This window comes from Oryx dammah, unplaced genomic scaffold (genome assembly GCF_014754425.2).
Source record: "Oryx dammah isolate SB20612 unplaced genomic scaffold, SCBI_Odam_1.1 HiC_scaffold_25, whole genome shotgun sequence".
Classification (NCBI taxonomy): domain Eukaryota; kingdom Metazoa; phylum Chordata; class Mammalia; order Artiodactyla; family Bovidae; genus Oryx; species Oryx dammah.
The window spans coordinates 102,190,226-102,207,789 of NW_024070209.1; the positions used below are offsets into that span (position 1 = coordinate 102,190,226).

A 17,564-nucleotide genomic window follows, 5' to 3' on the forward strand; every position below is an offset into this window, starting at 1 on the left:
AAGGAATGATGCTAAAGCTGAAACTCCAGTACTTTGGCCACCTCACGTGAAGAGTTGACTCATTGGAAAAGGCTCTGATGCTGGGAGGGATTGGGGGCAGGAGGAGAAGGGGATGACCGAGGATGAGATGGCTAGATGGCATCACAGAGTCGATGGATGTGAGTCTGAGTGAACTCCGGGAGATGGTGATCAACAGGGAGGCCTGGCGTGCTGCAATTCATGGGGTCACAAAGAGTCGGACACGACTGAGCGACTGAACTGAACTGAATAAAATTGACAAACTAGACCAACAAAGGGAAGAAAAAAAGACAGAAATTACTAAGAGCAGGAAACAAGAGGGGACATCACTACGGATCATACACACACGAAAGGACAACAAAGAAATATGAACGTGATGACCAAGTCAAAATTTAAATAAAATTGACAAATTCCTTGAAAGTCACAAGTTGCCAACACTGACACGAAATTAAACAGAAATCCTAAATACCTTACGTGTACACTGAAGAAGTTAAATTCATAATTAAAACCTTCCCACTAAGAAAACCCCAAGCCCAGATGGCTTCAGCAGTGAATCCATCAAAGACTTCAGGACAAAATAATACTAATTGTACAAAAACTCTTTCACAAAATAAAGGAGGGAATACTTCCCAACTCATTTGCTTTGATACCAGCCATCACCCTGATGGTGAAACAATAAAAACACAAAAAAATACAACGAAGAAGGTGCTGGATCTCTAGATCTTAGATACATTAAAATACTCCTGGAACTCATTCAGACAAGCCACCTCGTTAAACCTGGGCCAACTATCCGAAGGGACACCTAACAAAACAGACAGGAACACCTTTAGTTGTTAGGGAAACGCCGACCAACACCACGAAGTATCCACACAGCCACTCACAGCTGATCGGAAAGACAGCCGCCACCATGGACCAGCAGAGCGTAGACGCCGGGACCCTCATCCCGCACCCAGCCAGGCCCCGCTCTGCCTCCAGATTCCCGCGCGGCGCTTCCCACCTGCACTTTCACGTGAAGCTGGCGGGTGCATAAGAGGGGCTGCCGCCGGTGCGAGGCGATCTCACAGGCACCGCCAGGCGCCGCGTCCCGATCCCGCTTGAGAGCCCCCACCTCACCGGGCGTCCCTCACCCCCAAGGCCCCGCCCTGCACGGAGGAGGAACCAAGAGCAGGGGCACCGTCTCAGCAGACGTCCTGGCAGAACGTCTTCCCCGAGACATGCAGGCCCCGCCAGGCTCTGCCCTGCTCCTCGGCTGACCCTGGATAAAGCCCTACATGACGAGGACGCGTGTGCAAGCTGCACAGTGAGAAATGCACAAGCTCCCCGCATGGAGCACCACCCGCGAGGGCCGCCCGGCTCCTGCCCCTCTGCTCTGTGAGCGCAGTGTCCAGTGTCCCACACACAGCCCCTGTGGGCTTGATAACCACCGGCTCCAGTGGAATCCCATCACCACACAACACGGAAAACGAGCATTCTTCACACGGGTCGTACAGACGGTCACACCGTGAGCTTCTAGATGCCAAATGAGCAAACAGCGCTCAAGAAGATACTCTTTCCTCTTAATCAAAACGCCCACTGAAACTGAGACCTCAATGAATGCACACTGGATGCCTGAGATAAAAACAACAAGAATTTATCAAGCGGGACCACCAACACACAACGCAGCCCTTCACCCTTCCATCTGCACACACAGGAGGAGCCAGTCTGTCTGAACCACAGCGGACAGTCTCCTGGGCCTGCGGCTGGGTCGCGTCTCAGCAGGACACACAGGAAGGTGATGCTCTCGGGGAGAAGGGACCCACACCCATGGGGCACCCCTGGAGCTTCAGGCCGCTCGCCCGCCTCCAGCAGGGCCCCCACGCTCACCTTGTTGACCCAGAAGACCATGGCATCCTCAAGGTCGTACGGGAGCTCTTTGGAGGCACTGAAGGTGGAGAAGCGCTTGACGCTGGCCACCACCTTCTCGATGCTGATCATCTCCACGGTGTAGGCCATCATGAGGGCGTCCACCATCGCCATGTGGGCGCTCTGCAGGCAGAGGCAGCAGTCGGTCACCCTCCCCTGACCCGCAGCCCAGGGTCAGGTGGAGACCCTCCCCTCACCCACAAGTGAGCCCTCCTGGGGTCAGGTCAGCTTGGCCCCACATCCGCCTCTCCAAGGATCCCGTGAGAGCTCAGCCGAGGGAGAAGACACGAGACGGGCACATGACCACCACTGGCCCCAGGCAGTCAGGGGTCTGCACACTGAACTCACACCTTGGAGCCCTTTCTTCCTGGAATCCGTAACATCCTCCCAACCCAAAACACCCCCAGCCAGGCCAAAAACCAGAGAACGCAGAACGCCCGAGAACGGCCTAAGCTAAAGTCATGTGGGAGGCGCCAGGAGGTGGCTCGACCTGGAGCAGCCTGGCCCGGAAACGCCAGGCTGGTGAACGGCTGCGGAGAAGGATGGGGCGGCGGACGCTCAGGGGAGGAGAGGCACGTCTGTTTCATTATTTTGGCACAAAAATTCTTAAAAGATAGACGTGAAACAATCTCAGAGCGGGCTCGGCAACTCGGTTTACCGCAGCCGGGGTGGGGCAGTGCTGCCCCGGGGACCCGCAGGGAGAAGCCGCCCCCACCCCGTTCCAGCCCAGCCACATCCCACCAAGAGAAGGTGGTCTCAGGCCTGAAGTTTCGGGGCAACTCCGCTGCGCTGCAGGGGCATAAAGGCCGCGTCATGGCCGCCCCCCAGCGCCCAGGCCACTCACCATCTTGATAGGCGCGTGGCTGAGGTCGGGCTCCGTCACAGGGGTGTCGTCACTCTCCATCACATAAATCCCTTTCCGGGACAGGGCCTGGATGACAGACTGGTGTCCCTGCAGGGTGGCCACCTGGTCCCCTTTGAGGATGAGGCTGCACACGCGGCAGTAGAGCTCACTGGACAGCAGAAGCCTGATGACCGGAGGCTTGATGTGCTCCTGCTCGTACTGGTCGACGTAGAAGGGGTCCCTGAGGTCCTCGGGGATGTCATCTGCAGCAACAGGAGACCCCCGCGTGTGGGCGTTACCCCCAAATGCAGCCACATCAGCCACTCGCAGTCACTTCCCGCCTCCTGGAGCTGCTGGTGGGACGGTGGCTAGAGGATGTCGAGTTGGGGACACAGGTGTGAGGATGGCTGTCTGCAGGGCGAGGTCTGCAGAGACCTTGCCCTTGATTCACCAGGAGCGTCGGGAGCCAGGGCAGACCTGGGTCTGCCACACCACAGCGATCCAGGCTCAGGACGCCAGGGTGGCCGCGGGAAAGGCCACAGAGGAGAGGTGGTTAATACAGAGCCACAGCTCAGCGCAGAAGGGTCAGAGCTCAAGGTCTCATGCAGGCAGGACCCACGCACGGCGGCCTGGCCTTGACAGGGTGCGCCTCTCACAGCCTGTCAGAGCCTTGCCTCGAGGGCAAATCACAGACGCTGTGAAGGCCGATCTCCCAGGGTCGGGTGAGGACTAAATCACAACTCGTAAGTAAGTCACGGTGCTGAGAGCAGAGCTTGGAGCTCCACAAAATTCACACAAGTATCGGTTATCAATTTTAATATCAACCAGGCTAAAAAGACGGTCAAGGAAGTGCCTTCCTGTTGCTGTGCGCCACACTCTGCCCCGTCCTGTCAACCGAGGCCACCTCGCTCGCCTGGGGCAGGATGGTAGAGACCTGGAGCACGCGGGGGCAGAGTCCCCCGGGAGGTGCCCACCCAGGCGAAGGAAAACGCAGGCTGTGGGCCTCCATGACACAGCAGGACAGAGAGCCTTAAAACAGCACGGTGTCCAGCCCCACCCCAGAGCAAGTAGGTCGGAATGCCCTGCCAGCACCAGCATTTGTTCCGCTGAGGACTGCTACGCCAGAGGCCCTGGACGTGGCTGACAGTCTCCCCGAGCACTCGCTCACTTCTTCACGCTGGTTGTGGAAACGAGCACTCAGAGGTCTTCTAATTCTGGACCCCTGTGCACCCCACCCTGAAGACACCAGTCGGGAGAGAAAGAAAGCGGGGGCAGCGCCCAGTGCCCCTCCCCGCTCCACCAGACAAGACCCAGGGACAGAACCAGCTCCTCACATGCAGGCGCAGACAGCTCGGGAGCGGGGCCCTGGCCTGCCGGCCAAGAGGAGGACAGAACGAGTGAAGAACCCAGGACAGGAGGGAGCCTCAAAGGGGATCCTCGTTCACGGCTGAGCCCTTCCTGCGCCAAGCAGGAACAGGACAGACACGAAGAACCGAACTGACCTCGGATCCCACGGCATACGAACAGCAAACAGATGTCTGTTCTGGAACCTAACGGGGTTTACTGCAACCCGGCTGCTAAACAAACCACCAGAAATGCCAATATCCTCCAGAGGGACCCAGAAAACAGCCTCACGCTATTCAAAATGTCCAGAACCCCATCCATTAGGAAAATGTGACCGATTCTCAGGGGGAAAGATGGTCAACACATGCCAACTCTGAGATGACCCAGATGAGAGAATCACCAAAGACTTCACAGCATCTATTATAACAAGGCTCCATGAAGCCCTCCTGCAACAAATGGAAAGAACAGAAGATATTAACAGAGAAATAAAACTTATTAAAAAAAAAACCTTCAGGATTTCCCTGGTGGCCCTGTGGTGAAGAATCCACCTGCCAATGCAGGGGATGAGAGCTGGATCCCGGCCCCAGGAAGACCGCACACGCTGTGGGGCAGTTACACCGCATCAGAGAGCCCGCGTGCTCCAGAGTCCACACCCCGCAACCAAGAGGAGCCCCCACTCGCCGCAACGAGAGAAACCCGAGCACAGCAAGAGACCCAGCACAGCCACAAATAAATATACACATAAACTTTTAAAAATAAACCTTCAGAACTGCAAAATCTAGGTATCGACAGGAAGTTCAATGACAGATTCAAAAGATGAGCAAAGCAGAAGCAAACTCACAGGTATGGAGAAGAAACTAGTGGTTATCAGCGGGGGGCGGGGTTACAAACAAAACACATGGGCACAGAGCCGGCTCAAGGACATCCTGTACAGCCCAGGGCATGTGGCCATGTTTTGTAATAACTATAAATGGAAAGTAACCTTTAATAATTGTATAAAAATAAATTTAAAATTAACTTAAATTTAAAAAATACAAACAAAACAGAGAAAACAATCAGTGAACTTGAAGACAGATCAACAGAAATAATCCAGCAGAGCAGAGAGAAAGATGATGGAATGAAAAGCAGAGACCCAGTGACTGTTCCCACAGAGGGGAGCCTGGGGCAGAAAAAACGTGAATAAATGGTACGCAGAACCTACCCAAGTCTGGTAAGATACCAATTTACAAGCGCAGCAAACCCAGCAAACCCAAACAGAACCAACTCGAAGAAAACCAGGCCCACACACTTCCCCATCAAACTGCTGAAAGCCAGAGAATCAACGGGGCCCAGGGGACCCTGACTGGAGCCATCAGCCAGACCTGCGACGGCTCCTCTTAATGAAAGGGAATAGGGTATGATTAAGACTTCTGGCAGAAAAATGGAAATTATTCTTAAAGAGAGAGAGAGAAAAGAACTTGGCAGATTAGAAAAAGAACCAAGATAAAGAGAGAGAGAGAAAAGAACTTGGCAGATTAGAAAAAGAACCAAGAAGAAATTCCAGAACCGAAACATACAGTGACTACACGGACACACTGGACTGCTGCACAGCACGTTACACACCAGGGAGAGAAAACACAAGACACGGGGGACGACACACACTGCCAGAGCCACAGGCAAGACGGGAGCGGAAGCAAAGGGAGACGCAGGATCCAACAGACAGCCGGCAGGAAGCTTCCAGGACCGTAAAATCCATGCTCCCCAGCAGGAGATAAAAAAAGAAGAAAGAAATCTGCAGACCAAAGAACCTCCCTATAACACTGGTAAAATCCAAAGACAGAGGAGAATCTTGTAAAGCGGCCAGAAGGGGCCCTCTGGTCAGGACAAGATGGCGTGGACCAGTCTCTCCCTGCTCCTCTCCACCAGGCACAACCACAAACCCTGGAGATAACTCACAGGAGAACCCACAGGGAACTGGGGAAGGTGGAAGACGAGCCCAGACCGGAAGAGCACAGCAACAGGGTGTCTTCCCACCTCCCACCCAGCAAAGGTGACCCAGGCCTGGTACTTCCTGACCCCCAGCCTGGAAACAGAAGGTAAGTTAAGCAGGCTCGTTCCTGCTGCACAGGGTAGGTGAGGGGAGTCCCACCTACTGGCCCGGGCCATCCTGGCAGAACCAGCAAGGGGTAGGAAGGGAGCCCCACGGACAGGCAGCCTGAACACCCAACTCCACCAGGAACCCAACCTGGAAGCGCCTCTCCTTCCCCACCAGGCTGGAGACACCCCCGCATCAGCCTGCACAAGGGGAGTCCAGCGGTGGGACCCCACCATGACAAGCAGCCCGAGAAACACTCTCAGAGGTGTGGGGTAGCCTGCCGCAACACGCACCCGACCTGGACACTCCTCATCCTGTGCGTAGAGAATCCCACCTTGCCCAGCGGCACCAGGCAATCAGCCCAGGAGCCACCCTCCGCTTCCGAAGGCAGCACCTGCAGGGGCAGTGGGAACCCCAGGCGCACCATGAAGCGGCACCATGGAGGCTCTGAGCAGTAAGCTGCCACGGTGGGCCGGGACCTGCACGCTGAGCCTAAGCAGTGAGATGCCTACTGTGATAGAAAAAACAAACTTCAGTAACACCTAGAGTCACCTAACGTAACAGCCAAAATGGCCAGGAAACGATCAAAGATCACCTATCGTACCCAGAAAAACTTTAACGAGAAAAGAGAACCAACCGATACCAACACCAAGATGAGTCTGATGTTGGAGTGACCTGACCAAGGACTTTACAACAACCATCTGAAAGAAGAAGACTACAAGCAATCACAGGTTCTCTTGAAACAAATGAAAATTGAAAAAAAATTCAACATAGGAGTTATGAAAAGAGCCAGATAATGAACAGAAAAATAGAGTAACATTTTAAAACTCACTAAATAGTCTCAGCTTCCCTGATTCAGACGGTAAAGAATCTGCCCGCAATGCAGGAGACCTGGGTTTGATCCCTGGGTCGGGAAGATCCCCTGGAGGAGGGCACGGCAGCCCACTCCAGTATTCTTGCCTGGAGAATCCCATGGACAGAGCGACCTGGTGGGCTATGGTCTATGGGGTTGCAGAGTCAGACAGGACTGGGCGACTAAGCACAGCACAAACAGCCTCAATAGTTTAAGTGGCGATAACAGAGCATAGGGTCACAAAGAAAATACACTCAAAAACAAAACGAGTTGAGTCTCAAGGGCCTGTGGAAGAGTAGCAAGAGATCCAGTGCCTGCATCGCAGAAGTCTCTGAAAAGAGCGTGAGCAGGGCTAAACAGTAGGTAAGGAAACAACCACTGGAAACTTCCCAAATATGGCAAAAGATATGCACTCACAGATTTCAAGAAACTGAATGAACTCCAAATAGAATAAACCCAAAGAAGTCCACGCGAAGACACTGCATAACCAAACTTATGAAAACTCAAGACAAAATATTTTGGAGCAGCTGGAAAGAAAGAGAATACAACTCAACGGGCAGTGTGTTTCTCCTCCGAGCCATGGAGGAGGGGGAAACGGCACACCATACGTACACGTGCTTGAGGAGAAGAACGTCTGTATCTGGCAAGACCACCCCTAAGGAACTGAAGAACTAGAGACGTTCTCAGACAAAAGACAATTAGCGGGGGGTGGGGTGGGGGCGGGGGGAGTCTCTAGCAAACCTGAGAGGACTGGCTGAAGGAAACCCTCCAAATAGAAAGAACAGGATTTTAAAAAAAAATGAACCCTGGAGAACCAAGAAGAAAATGAATGTGAAGAAACAGGCGATATGTGTGAGTAAGTAGACTCCCCTTCTCCCCGTGAGCTCCCTAAATCACACCCGATGAGACAAATCCACACCTTTAGGGACTCAAGACGATGATGACTTTTAAATACTTTTAAAAGTGGGGAGAGCAAAGGAACCTAAATGGAAAAAAGGTTCCCACACCTCGTTCAAAATGGTAAAATAACACCTGTCAACTGTTGGAAGTCACATACGCATACTGTAATACCCAGAGAAACCACTAAGATAGCTACACAGATATACCCCAAAATGCTAAGACGGAATATATCAAGACGGAATCCTAAAAAAGTCAAGTAACCCATAAGAAGGCCCAAAAAACAAAACCAGGAACAACAGAAAACAAATGAATAATAAAATCTCAGACTTAAGAGGTAACATAGCAACAATTACACTGAAAGTAAATATTCTAAGTACACTGAAAGACAGAGACTGGCAGAGTGAATTAAAAAATAGATACAATTATACGTCATTTACAAGAAAATTATTTCGAATTCAACAATATAAGTAGGTTGCAAGCAAAGGGATAGAAAAGGCTATATAGGCAAATATTGTTTAAAAAAAACAGGAAGAGCTATATTAACATCTGATAAAGTTTTAAATAGAAAGAAAACTACTAGAAATAAAGGGGAACATCATGTATGCCAAGGTGCTTCAGTCGCGTCTGACTCTTTGCGACCCTCTGGTCTGCAGCCCACCAGGCTCCTCTGTCCATGGGATTCTTCCAGGCAAGAGTACTGGGGGTCTGAGCTCAGTCTCCTGCATTGCAGGCGGATTCTTTAATAACCACTGAGTCACCAGGGGAGACCCCTGAGCCTGTGATGTAAGGTGGGGCATCACGTAACAGTAAAGGGTCAATCCACCAAGAGCACTTTACAGCTCTAAGTGTGGATCCGCCAAGCTACAAGCCTAGGAACTGATGTTAAAAGCACCACAGAGCCGTGAGCCATAGTTAGGGGCTCCAAGCACAGCTAGGGACCTACTTCAACACCCCCACCTGAACGGACAGAACCGTCAGACACGAAATCAACACAGAGAGAGACTTGAACAACACAAACCATAGAATCTGACTGACCCGCGAAGAACACGCCACCCAACAACAGAAAACACATTCCTTCAAATGCTCACAGAACATTCACCAAAACAGACCTTCAGTTCAGTTCAGGCGCTCAGTTGTGTCCAACTCTTTGTGACCTCATGGACTGCAGCAGACCAGGCCTCCCTGTCCATCACCAACTCCCAGAGCTTACTCAAACTCACGTCCATCGTGTCGGTGATGCCATCCAACCATCTCATCCTCTGTTGGCCCTTCTCTTCCCACCTTCAATCTTTCCCAGGATCAAGGTCAGTTCTACGCATCAGGTGGCCAAAAGTATTGGAGCTTCAGCATCAGTCCTTCCACTGAATATTCAGGACTGATCTCCTTTAGAATGGACTGGTTGGATCTCCTTGCAGTCCAAGGGACTCACAAGAGTCTTCTCCAACACAACAGTTCAAAAGCATCAAAACAAATGGGCCCTAAAACAAATCTTAACAAGTTTAAAAGAATGGCAATCACAGAGTATGCTATCTTACCACACGGAATCAGACTAGAAATAGTAACAAAAACACAGAACAGGAAAATTTCAACAACTGGAAATCACACTTCTAACTAATTCATGAATCAAATAGGCAGTATCAAAAGAAATAGAGAAATACATAGAACTGACTGAAAATATAACATACGTGGGATGCGGCTAAGGCAGTACCGTGTGGAAAATTCATAGCACTAGATGCTTACGCTAGAAAAGTGGACAGATCTTAAATCAATAGTCTGAGTCCTTACCTCAAGAAACTAGAAGGTAAAAAAAAGAGGGGCAAAATAAATCTCAAGCAAGCAGTGAGGAAGGGAGGTAGATATGACTATAAAAGGGAAAACAGTAACAGAAGAGGTCCTTGTGGGAACAGAATGTTCAGCATCTAATTCTACAACCTCACTATCCCAGCTGTGACATTCTATTATGGTTTTGCAAGAAGTCACCACTGAGGAAATCTGGTAAACGGTGACCAGGACCTCTCCGTATGATCTCTTACAGCTACATGTTAGTATACAATTTTCTCAAGATAAAACTTTTATTTTTAAGAAAAATTTGCCAAAGATTGGAAAAGGCATCTCCACAGAAAACAGATTCAACTGGCCAATAAGCACACTTAAAAAAAAAAAAAGAAGACTCATCATCATTAGTCAGCAGGGAAACCGCGGTGAGGCGTCACAACCCACCCACTAGACAGGCCTCCGTTGAAAGACTGACAGCGCCACGTGTTGGCAAGGCTGCGGAACAACTGTAGCTCTCACACCGCACTTCGCTGGTGGAAATAAAAGATGACACAGCCTCTGCGGAAAACAACCGAGCGGTCGCGCACGCACACACAACCCGGGAGCTCCACGCCCAGGCACTGACCGGGACAAACGGGGACACACGCCCACACACACTCAGACACTCAGGGACGTTTCACAGCAGCTCTATCCCTGGCGGACAGAACCGGAAGCGATCCAAGTGTCTGTCCATCAACAAGTGAATGAATGCGCAAAATGCGGGGAGCCAAACCACCAGCACTAAGCCAAAAAGGTCTTTACAGCGTGGACGCATCCCTAGAACATTATGAAGAGTAAGGGAAGGCAGACGAAGAGCGCCTGATGCAGGCGAAACTAGATTCAGGGGCGCTCTGGGAAAGAGCGGACTGCAGGGGCTCAAGGGAACCCCTGGAGGTGCTGAAAATGGCTTACCTTGCTTGTGGCCCTGTGCATGGGGTGAACACATCCATTTAAACTCATCAGACTATATACTCTCACAAATGGGTGCATTTTACTGGATATGAAATTGGTTTTCTCAAAGGTCCAATAAGATTCTTCACTGTATACTCAACCGGAACCCACTCCACAGAGATTTCTCTAAAAAAACCAAGGTTTAATATACATCTCTTCCCTCCTAAGAAACCTTCAATGGCTCCCCAACTCACATAGAAAAACAAAAAACAACTATCAGCTATTTCAGGTATTCCAAGATCTGGCCCTAGGCGGTCTCTCCAATCTACATTTTTCTTACAGGCGCTAAACACACATTCCAGCCCAACCAGAACCCCAGCCTTTCCCTTAGCCTGGGGGAGGCGGCATTGCCCCCGCCGTCCCTGGCCTGGTTCTCACCCACCTGAGCCACACAGTCAGCTTCTCTTTCTTGAATGGAATATTCCAGATTCCCCCAAGGGAGCTGCTCACCCTCCCTTCCGGCTTCTGCCACTGCACCGGCTCCTCTTAGGCACTACAGTCTCCCGGTCCCACACCACAGGTCTGTGTGTGCAAGGCCCATGGCTGGCACTCTGTGAGCCCTGAGAAGCACACCAAGGACCCACAGGTCACAACATTAGGCTCAGCCGAACTGATCCAAGTTTAATTTTGCCCGAGTCTGAAGCACCTGGAGGACAGTGACTGAGGGATACTTAAGTGAACTAGTTAGCATGAACAGTCACAGAGAGAGGGCAAGACACAGCAGAGAAATCAGAAATAGAAATAAACTCAAAGATCGTCTCTCTGTGACAACAAAGCCATGCCGGCAGGGAGGTTCTAGGCAATGAAGACTATAAATACTCCCAAAGGGTCCTGCAGGCTCCAGCGGCCGCCCAGCTGACCCTGCTGTGTCTGCCCGCTTCCCCGACCTCATCATCCAGCCAGTCTCAGGGACTCTGCCCTCTCAGTATCTGTTGACTCAACCTACCTAATTCCCACTGCAGACAAACTGGCCAAGACCTTGGTACTTCAAGTCAAAGCAACATCAGCTCTGCTATGGGCTTCATGTATGTGTCCCCCAAAACTCATGGAACGAAACCTGAGCGACAAGGTGAAGGTGTTAGGAGACGGGGCTTTGGAGAGGTGATTAAATCATGAGGGTGGAGCCCCATGAGTGGGGTGTGAGCCCATCCAGCGAGGCTCCCTCACCCCTCTGCCACAAACGAGGGCACAGCGAGAAGACAGCGTCTACGAACCAGGAAGCAGGCTCTCACCAGAGACCCAGTCTACCGGCACCTTGATCTTGAATGTCCACCCTCCCCAATCGTGAGAAACAATTACTGTTCTTAAGCCACCCAGTCTATGTCTTGTTATAGCAGCCTGAATGGCCTAAGAAAGGACTCCTGGACATTGCACCGATACAGCCCCTACCCACTCCAACCTGTCAGAAGCATCTTGCCAGGCTAGCTCTCAACCCATCACCCCTACGCAAAGACCTTCCCTGGCACCCATCGCAAAAGAAATCCCTAGCCAGCTGGGAACCCGGCGAACAGTCTGGCCCACACTCTTTTCCACGCTAATCACCTACTATTTCGGTCCACAAATCCTGTCACAATAAGGTTAATTGACTCAGGCCTACAAACACTTCCTCCTCGGCACAGAACCTGCCAGATGCCCTCCTCTCTACTCCTGGGGTGGGGGGACTACCCAAATACCCGCCATCCTTCAAAGCCCCCCTCCCCACAAAACCCCCCACTCCAAGCAGCCCCCACAGGGACCACGGTGCCCTGCAGCCCAGGCACTCGGGTCCCATGGAAACACCTGAGAATTCCATCTTCCGCCTTGAGACAGGTCCTGTGCTAAGGACACGCTGCCGTTCTCATCGTGCATTACTTCATTCTCCTCTGTGTATGTCACCAGTTCATGTGAATTTTCAGCAAATAAGGAAAGAACATCACGTAACTCCTCCCCTTGTACTTCCTACAGTGCAAAACACAACCATGCCCGTGACAGCTATGAGACTGTTACTGGTTAAATGAACACGATCCTGGCTCCATCCTGGTCACCGTTCCGTTAGATGAAAAATGACAGCCGTCTGAATTCCTCAATGTAGGAAGTGAAAAAGGAGACTGGTACATAAAATGGTGATACAGCCACCAGAAAACCAGCTTGGACACCTGTGGGCAATCAGGAGGATACATGGAATACAAACAGGCAGGGCTCTTTGTAAGAACACTTACACAAACTTAACAGCCTAAAGCACACCAGTGGCCAACGCTTTCGATTCAAAGGATCGGGACAGTTTGAACTTAAAGACAGATTCACATTCTTTGGTTAGTGTTTCATTTGTGGCATCAGGATAGGAAAGAGAATGTGTACAAACGGTTGTATCTTTAGAAATAAAAATTCAGCCACGTACAGCCACCAGGACAGAAGTCTTCCTATCCCGCCTATTTCAAAGGCGGTTCCAACTCTTTAAGCAACCTGATAAACACGTGAGCACAGACTCTGTCCTGCAGACACGGCACTGAACGGGACAACCATAAGCACCCTGACCTCAGATGTGGGCAGTCCTCAGCACGCCCAGGCAGAGGGGCAGCCAGGCCACACTGTCAGCCAGCGCCCTGTCACCTCCCATCCCAGCAGCATCCAAATCTCGTGCTAAAAACCAAAGACTATGGAAACACAAAGCCTAGGGAGGGAGCCTCAGGAGGGAAGGGGTACCCGTGCACGTGCAGCTGATTCCTGCTGTTGTGCAGCAGAAATGAACAACACTGGAGAGCAGTTATACTCTGATTTTCTAAATACATTTAAAAAATATTTCTGAAAAACTCAAAAACCAATCATCTGAACAAATCATATCAAAAAAAAACTTGTCAACAACAATAAACCTGCCGACATGCTCATGAACGAGGGCCTCCCAGGTGACTCAGCGGCTGCGTCCAAGCCAGTCCCGGGACGGATGCGGCGGCCACTCCATCCCCAGCTCTGGGCCTGGAGGAACGCTGACCACGTGCTCCCTCTCTCAGCCAGATGTCGGACAACAAAGGAAAGTGCTGACCCCCCTGGAGCACACAGGGAGGGGGTTCAGCTCCTAACATCAGGTGCCGAGCTGGCCCTGGGCTCGACCCAACCAGCGGCCTGCTCCCCAAGACCCCGCTCAAGGCTGCCCACAGAGTGGTTTCCAAGTCAGCAGTTAACGAGGAGACTGTGCTGAGAGACCAGAGTGCCAGCCCCTCGGCAGCAGCGGGCTCTGGAGAGCCCGGCAGCCCCTCCGATCCCCCGGTTGCCAACAGAAAGGGAAGGCGGACCCCGGTGGCCTCTAGGTCCGGGCAGCCCAGCTCGTGGCGAGCTGCAACCTGGTTTCCAGGGCTCCTCGGTCACACAGCAGCACACCTACAAAGAGCCGAGTTCCTTCCAGTGCTTTCCGTGGGTCACTTTCTCAGCACTGTCCTCGGGAGGTAACAGAAGCTGTCACTCGCCCACTGTCCCTGAGACTCAGGCCTGAATACCTTTAAGGTTCCTAAGGTCACGGACTGAAATCAAAAGCCAGGAATGCAGTAGCTCCAGTCTGCACCCTGTACTGTAAAATAAACTTCAAGTCACCCCTTTAAACTTGACCAACTAATACTTTCACCCAAAAGGACATCACAAAAACATTTCAGCTAAGCAGGTTCTACTCTAATGACTCTTTTAAGGAAATAACTTTCAACATGTCCAATATGTTATTTCTGGAAAAATCATTAAGACACTGTCAATGAAACAAGAGTTACACCTCCAAAAAAGAGAAGAATCTAAAAATAAAAGCACAAGCCGGCCCACAGTTCTCGGCTGTGCCACAGATGAGGAAAACTGGAGGAAGCCTTTCTGCACAACCATATGCCACCTCCAGGCCCGGCCAAGGGTGAGCTCGCCTGAGCCTCCCCACTTACTACAAACGGCAGACGTGGGCCCCGGGGAGACCCAAGTCCCAGAAGGCGTGCACGCAACAAGGCGGCCTCAGAGCACGTCGCCCTGGAGAGTTCACATGCTTTCAGCTCCTATGCAAACAGTGTAGCTACTCAATGAACAACTGTGTAACAAGCCGAGATATAAGCCACTTTCGCCATCATCCCCCTCAAAAGCTGACTGACAAGTAAAGCATGCAGACTGAAACCATGACTTCTAACTAACTGAAAACCAAGCTAGAGAGGAGCATGGAGGCATCCAAACATGAAACAAAGAACAGGCCCTTGGATGAAGAGAGTTTGGGGGGAAAGATCTACACGGTCCTCTACCAAAATCCCCGCCTCCCACTGTCTCCTGAAAGACAAGACCCCGCACGGAGTCGCTGGGAACCTCCCACCAGGCTGTGACCCCCCCCCAATGCCATGGTACAGACCGGAAAACCATCCTCATTCTGCAAAAATGAATGGAAAGCACACCTCCCGAAACCCAGTGTTTGAGTGAACGCGCCGAGGCAGCGGACGGGCAACAGGCAGCCCAGCCTCAGAACCTCAGATGGCCTTCAGTCTCCCTCAGCTCCTGCTCACGCTCTGCTCTATAAATACACACCCCCAGTCATCTCAAAATTTTACAGCCAGTTTTCACATCACTACCTGAAGCGCCAACGAGTAATAAACTCGAATTAACTACCTGAAGCGCCAACGAGTAATAAAGGGTGATCTGGTCCTGCAAATAAAACCAAATTAATCCAATCCTGACACTGAGAGAGATGCATATTTATTGCCAGAGAGCTGACAAATCCCACGCTGGATGCCAAAGCTAAATGCAACAGGATAAAAATGCATTCACTAAGCTTAAGAAATTGGAGAGCAAACAACAAGAGGGCTTTTTAGAAGCATTCGTGTCTGTACAGCATTCAGTCCCACTCCATATGCAAAAGTCTTAAAAATACACACAAGAGTGACGCTGCACATGCGCCCCAAGGGCCACACCGGAGAACGCGCTGTGCTGAAGCACAGAACTGGAGGCCAGCCAGCCGGCGCCCGGCAACAGTGAACAGGCTTCCTGTGAAATACTACACAGCGCTGGAAAAGCGAGGAGGGGGACAACGGGAGGACACGAGGAGGGGGGCACGGGAGCACGCGAGGAGGGGGGCACTGGAGCACGCGAGGGGGAATCCAAGACCCTGATGCGGATAAAGCAGTCGCTGTGACAGGCGCAAACACGTAGAACTAAACCAGAAGAGTTCAGTGGTGTAAAAATACGTGGTACACGAAGAAAAGCAAACCAACAGTCAACGCAAGACATGAGGCAGGTGTATGGGGAGGCCACGGACTGGGGACCCATACCCTGCAAAGTTCAACAGCCTCGTCCTTTTCCTTAAGCTGCCGGCTGGACACCTGAGCAGCCGCTCTAGGATGACTCGCTCCTTACCCCATACTCTAAAACTCCATACAGGCTTCTCTTTTTTTCCTGGCTGCTCCAAAGCATGCAGGATCTTAGTTCCCCAACCAGGAATTGAACTCACGCTGCCTACACTGGAAGTAGAGGGTCTGAACCACTGGACTGCCAAAGTGAGAAAGTGAAGTCATTCAGTCATGTCCGACTCTTTGCGATCCCTTGGACTGTAGCCTACCAGGCTCCTCTGTCCATGGGATTTTCCAGGCAATAGCACTGGAGTGGATTGCCATTTCCTTCTCCAGGGGATCTTCCCGACCCAGGGATCGAACCCAGGTCTCCCGCATTGTAGACAGACGCTTTAACCGCCTGAGCCACCAGGAACTGCCAGGGAAGTCCCAAAAACTTCATACATGCTTTTCACCAATTCCATATTTTCCCCAAAATCACCGTTTCCCCATCCTACTATACAGAAACTGAATAAAGCTTGATGGAAGCATAAAAAAGAATTGTAAAGCTGAAAACCACAAAATAAAGGGTAGGGGTCGGGTGGGGGGGGGGGGGGGGAGAAGCTCTCTCTGTAGCTATAAACCAACTTAAAAGGAGGCCCTGCCTTTAATCCCCAGGATTTGCAGGGCGTGTCTATGCTCCTGACCGACTCCATCCATAGCACAGGCCATTCCAACCGGTGAGATCCTGTCACCGGGAACCGCCCCGTTCAGCAAGTTTTCAAAACCGGTCAACCAGACTCGTTTTTTGAAAAGAGTCTCTCTCCGATTCTGTCTCACTCCACAAACAACCGTTTTCCCCAGAACAAAGGCAATTTTCAAACAAACGCTTCAAATGAAAAGAAAGATGACACAGAACTCCCTCTCGATGTTGCACCTGAAACAAAGCACCTGAAATTAATCAAAGAAAGCCTTCAGAGCCACGGCAATAATCAGGAGAATCACCGGGCCTGTAAAAGCGCGAGAGCTGGAAGAATAGGAGCGTCTTAAATCCACTAAGCATATTTAAGGCCTAACCAGTAACAAGGTTACCCAGTTCTTCAAAACTGGAATTAACCGAAGGGAGCAACTCGGATGAAGCCCGATCCATCCAAAAGGAATGCTCGTTATGGAATCCCACACCTGGGATTCGGACACACTGGAGAAGGGCAGGGGTCACAAGGGTTTCGGCCCGGGACTCCCGCCCGCACAGGACCGCGTTTGGCCCGCGGGGTGCAGGGGCGCGCCGACACTCGCCGCACCTGCGGGACCGGCGCCCCCCAACCCCGCGCGCGGGGACACCGCACAAAGGCCGGCACGGCCCCTCCCCCGCGCCCGGCCCACCTCGGCCATAGGCCTTGGCGCAGATCCACTGCAGGTTGGCGGCGATCTTGGCCCGCGCCGGGTCGTAGCGGTCCAGCGGCACGATGTCCACGGCGCCGTCGGGCGCGGCCTCCATCCTCCTCCAGCCCTCCCCGGCCGGGCAGCCGCCCGCGTCCACCATCTGCACACAAAAGGGCCGCTGCAGCGCGGGACGCGCAGGGCCGCGCGGGACAAAGGCGCCGCGCCCCTCGT

At 51.9% G+C, this 17,564-nt stretch overlaps 1 protein-coding gene across 4 annotated transcripts in view; it reads right to left on the reverse strand.

The window, feature by feature from the left end:
• CAMSAP1 (calmodulin regulated spectrin associated protein 1) overlaps nt 1–17,505 on the reverse strand; it is a 47,023-nt gene extending 29,518 nt beyond the window's left edge. For all 4 annotated transcript variants that reach the window (XM_040225511.1, XM_040225510.1, XM_040225509.1 and 1 more), the window contains exons 1-3: nt 17,334–17,505; nt 2,765–3,027; nt 1,882–2,043 (exon numbers count right to left, since the gene is read on the reverse strand). In XM_040225511.1, coding sequence (XP_040081445.1) covers nt 1,882–2,043; nt 2,765–3,027; nt 17,334–17,493 — 585 coding nt within the window. In that variant the 5' untranslated portion in view covers nt 17,494–17,505. The remainder of the gene's footprint in view (nt 1–1,881; nt 2,044–2,764; nt 3,028–17,333) is intronic.
• Nucleotides 17,506–17,564: the final 59 nt, after the last annotated feature.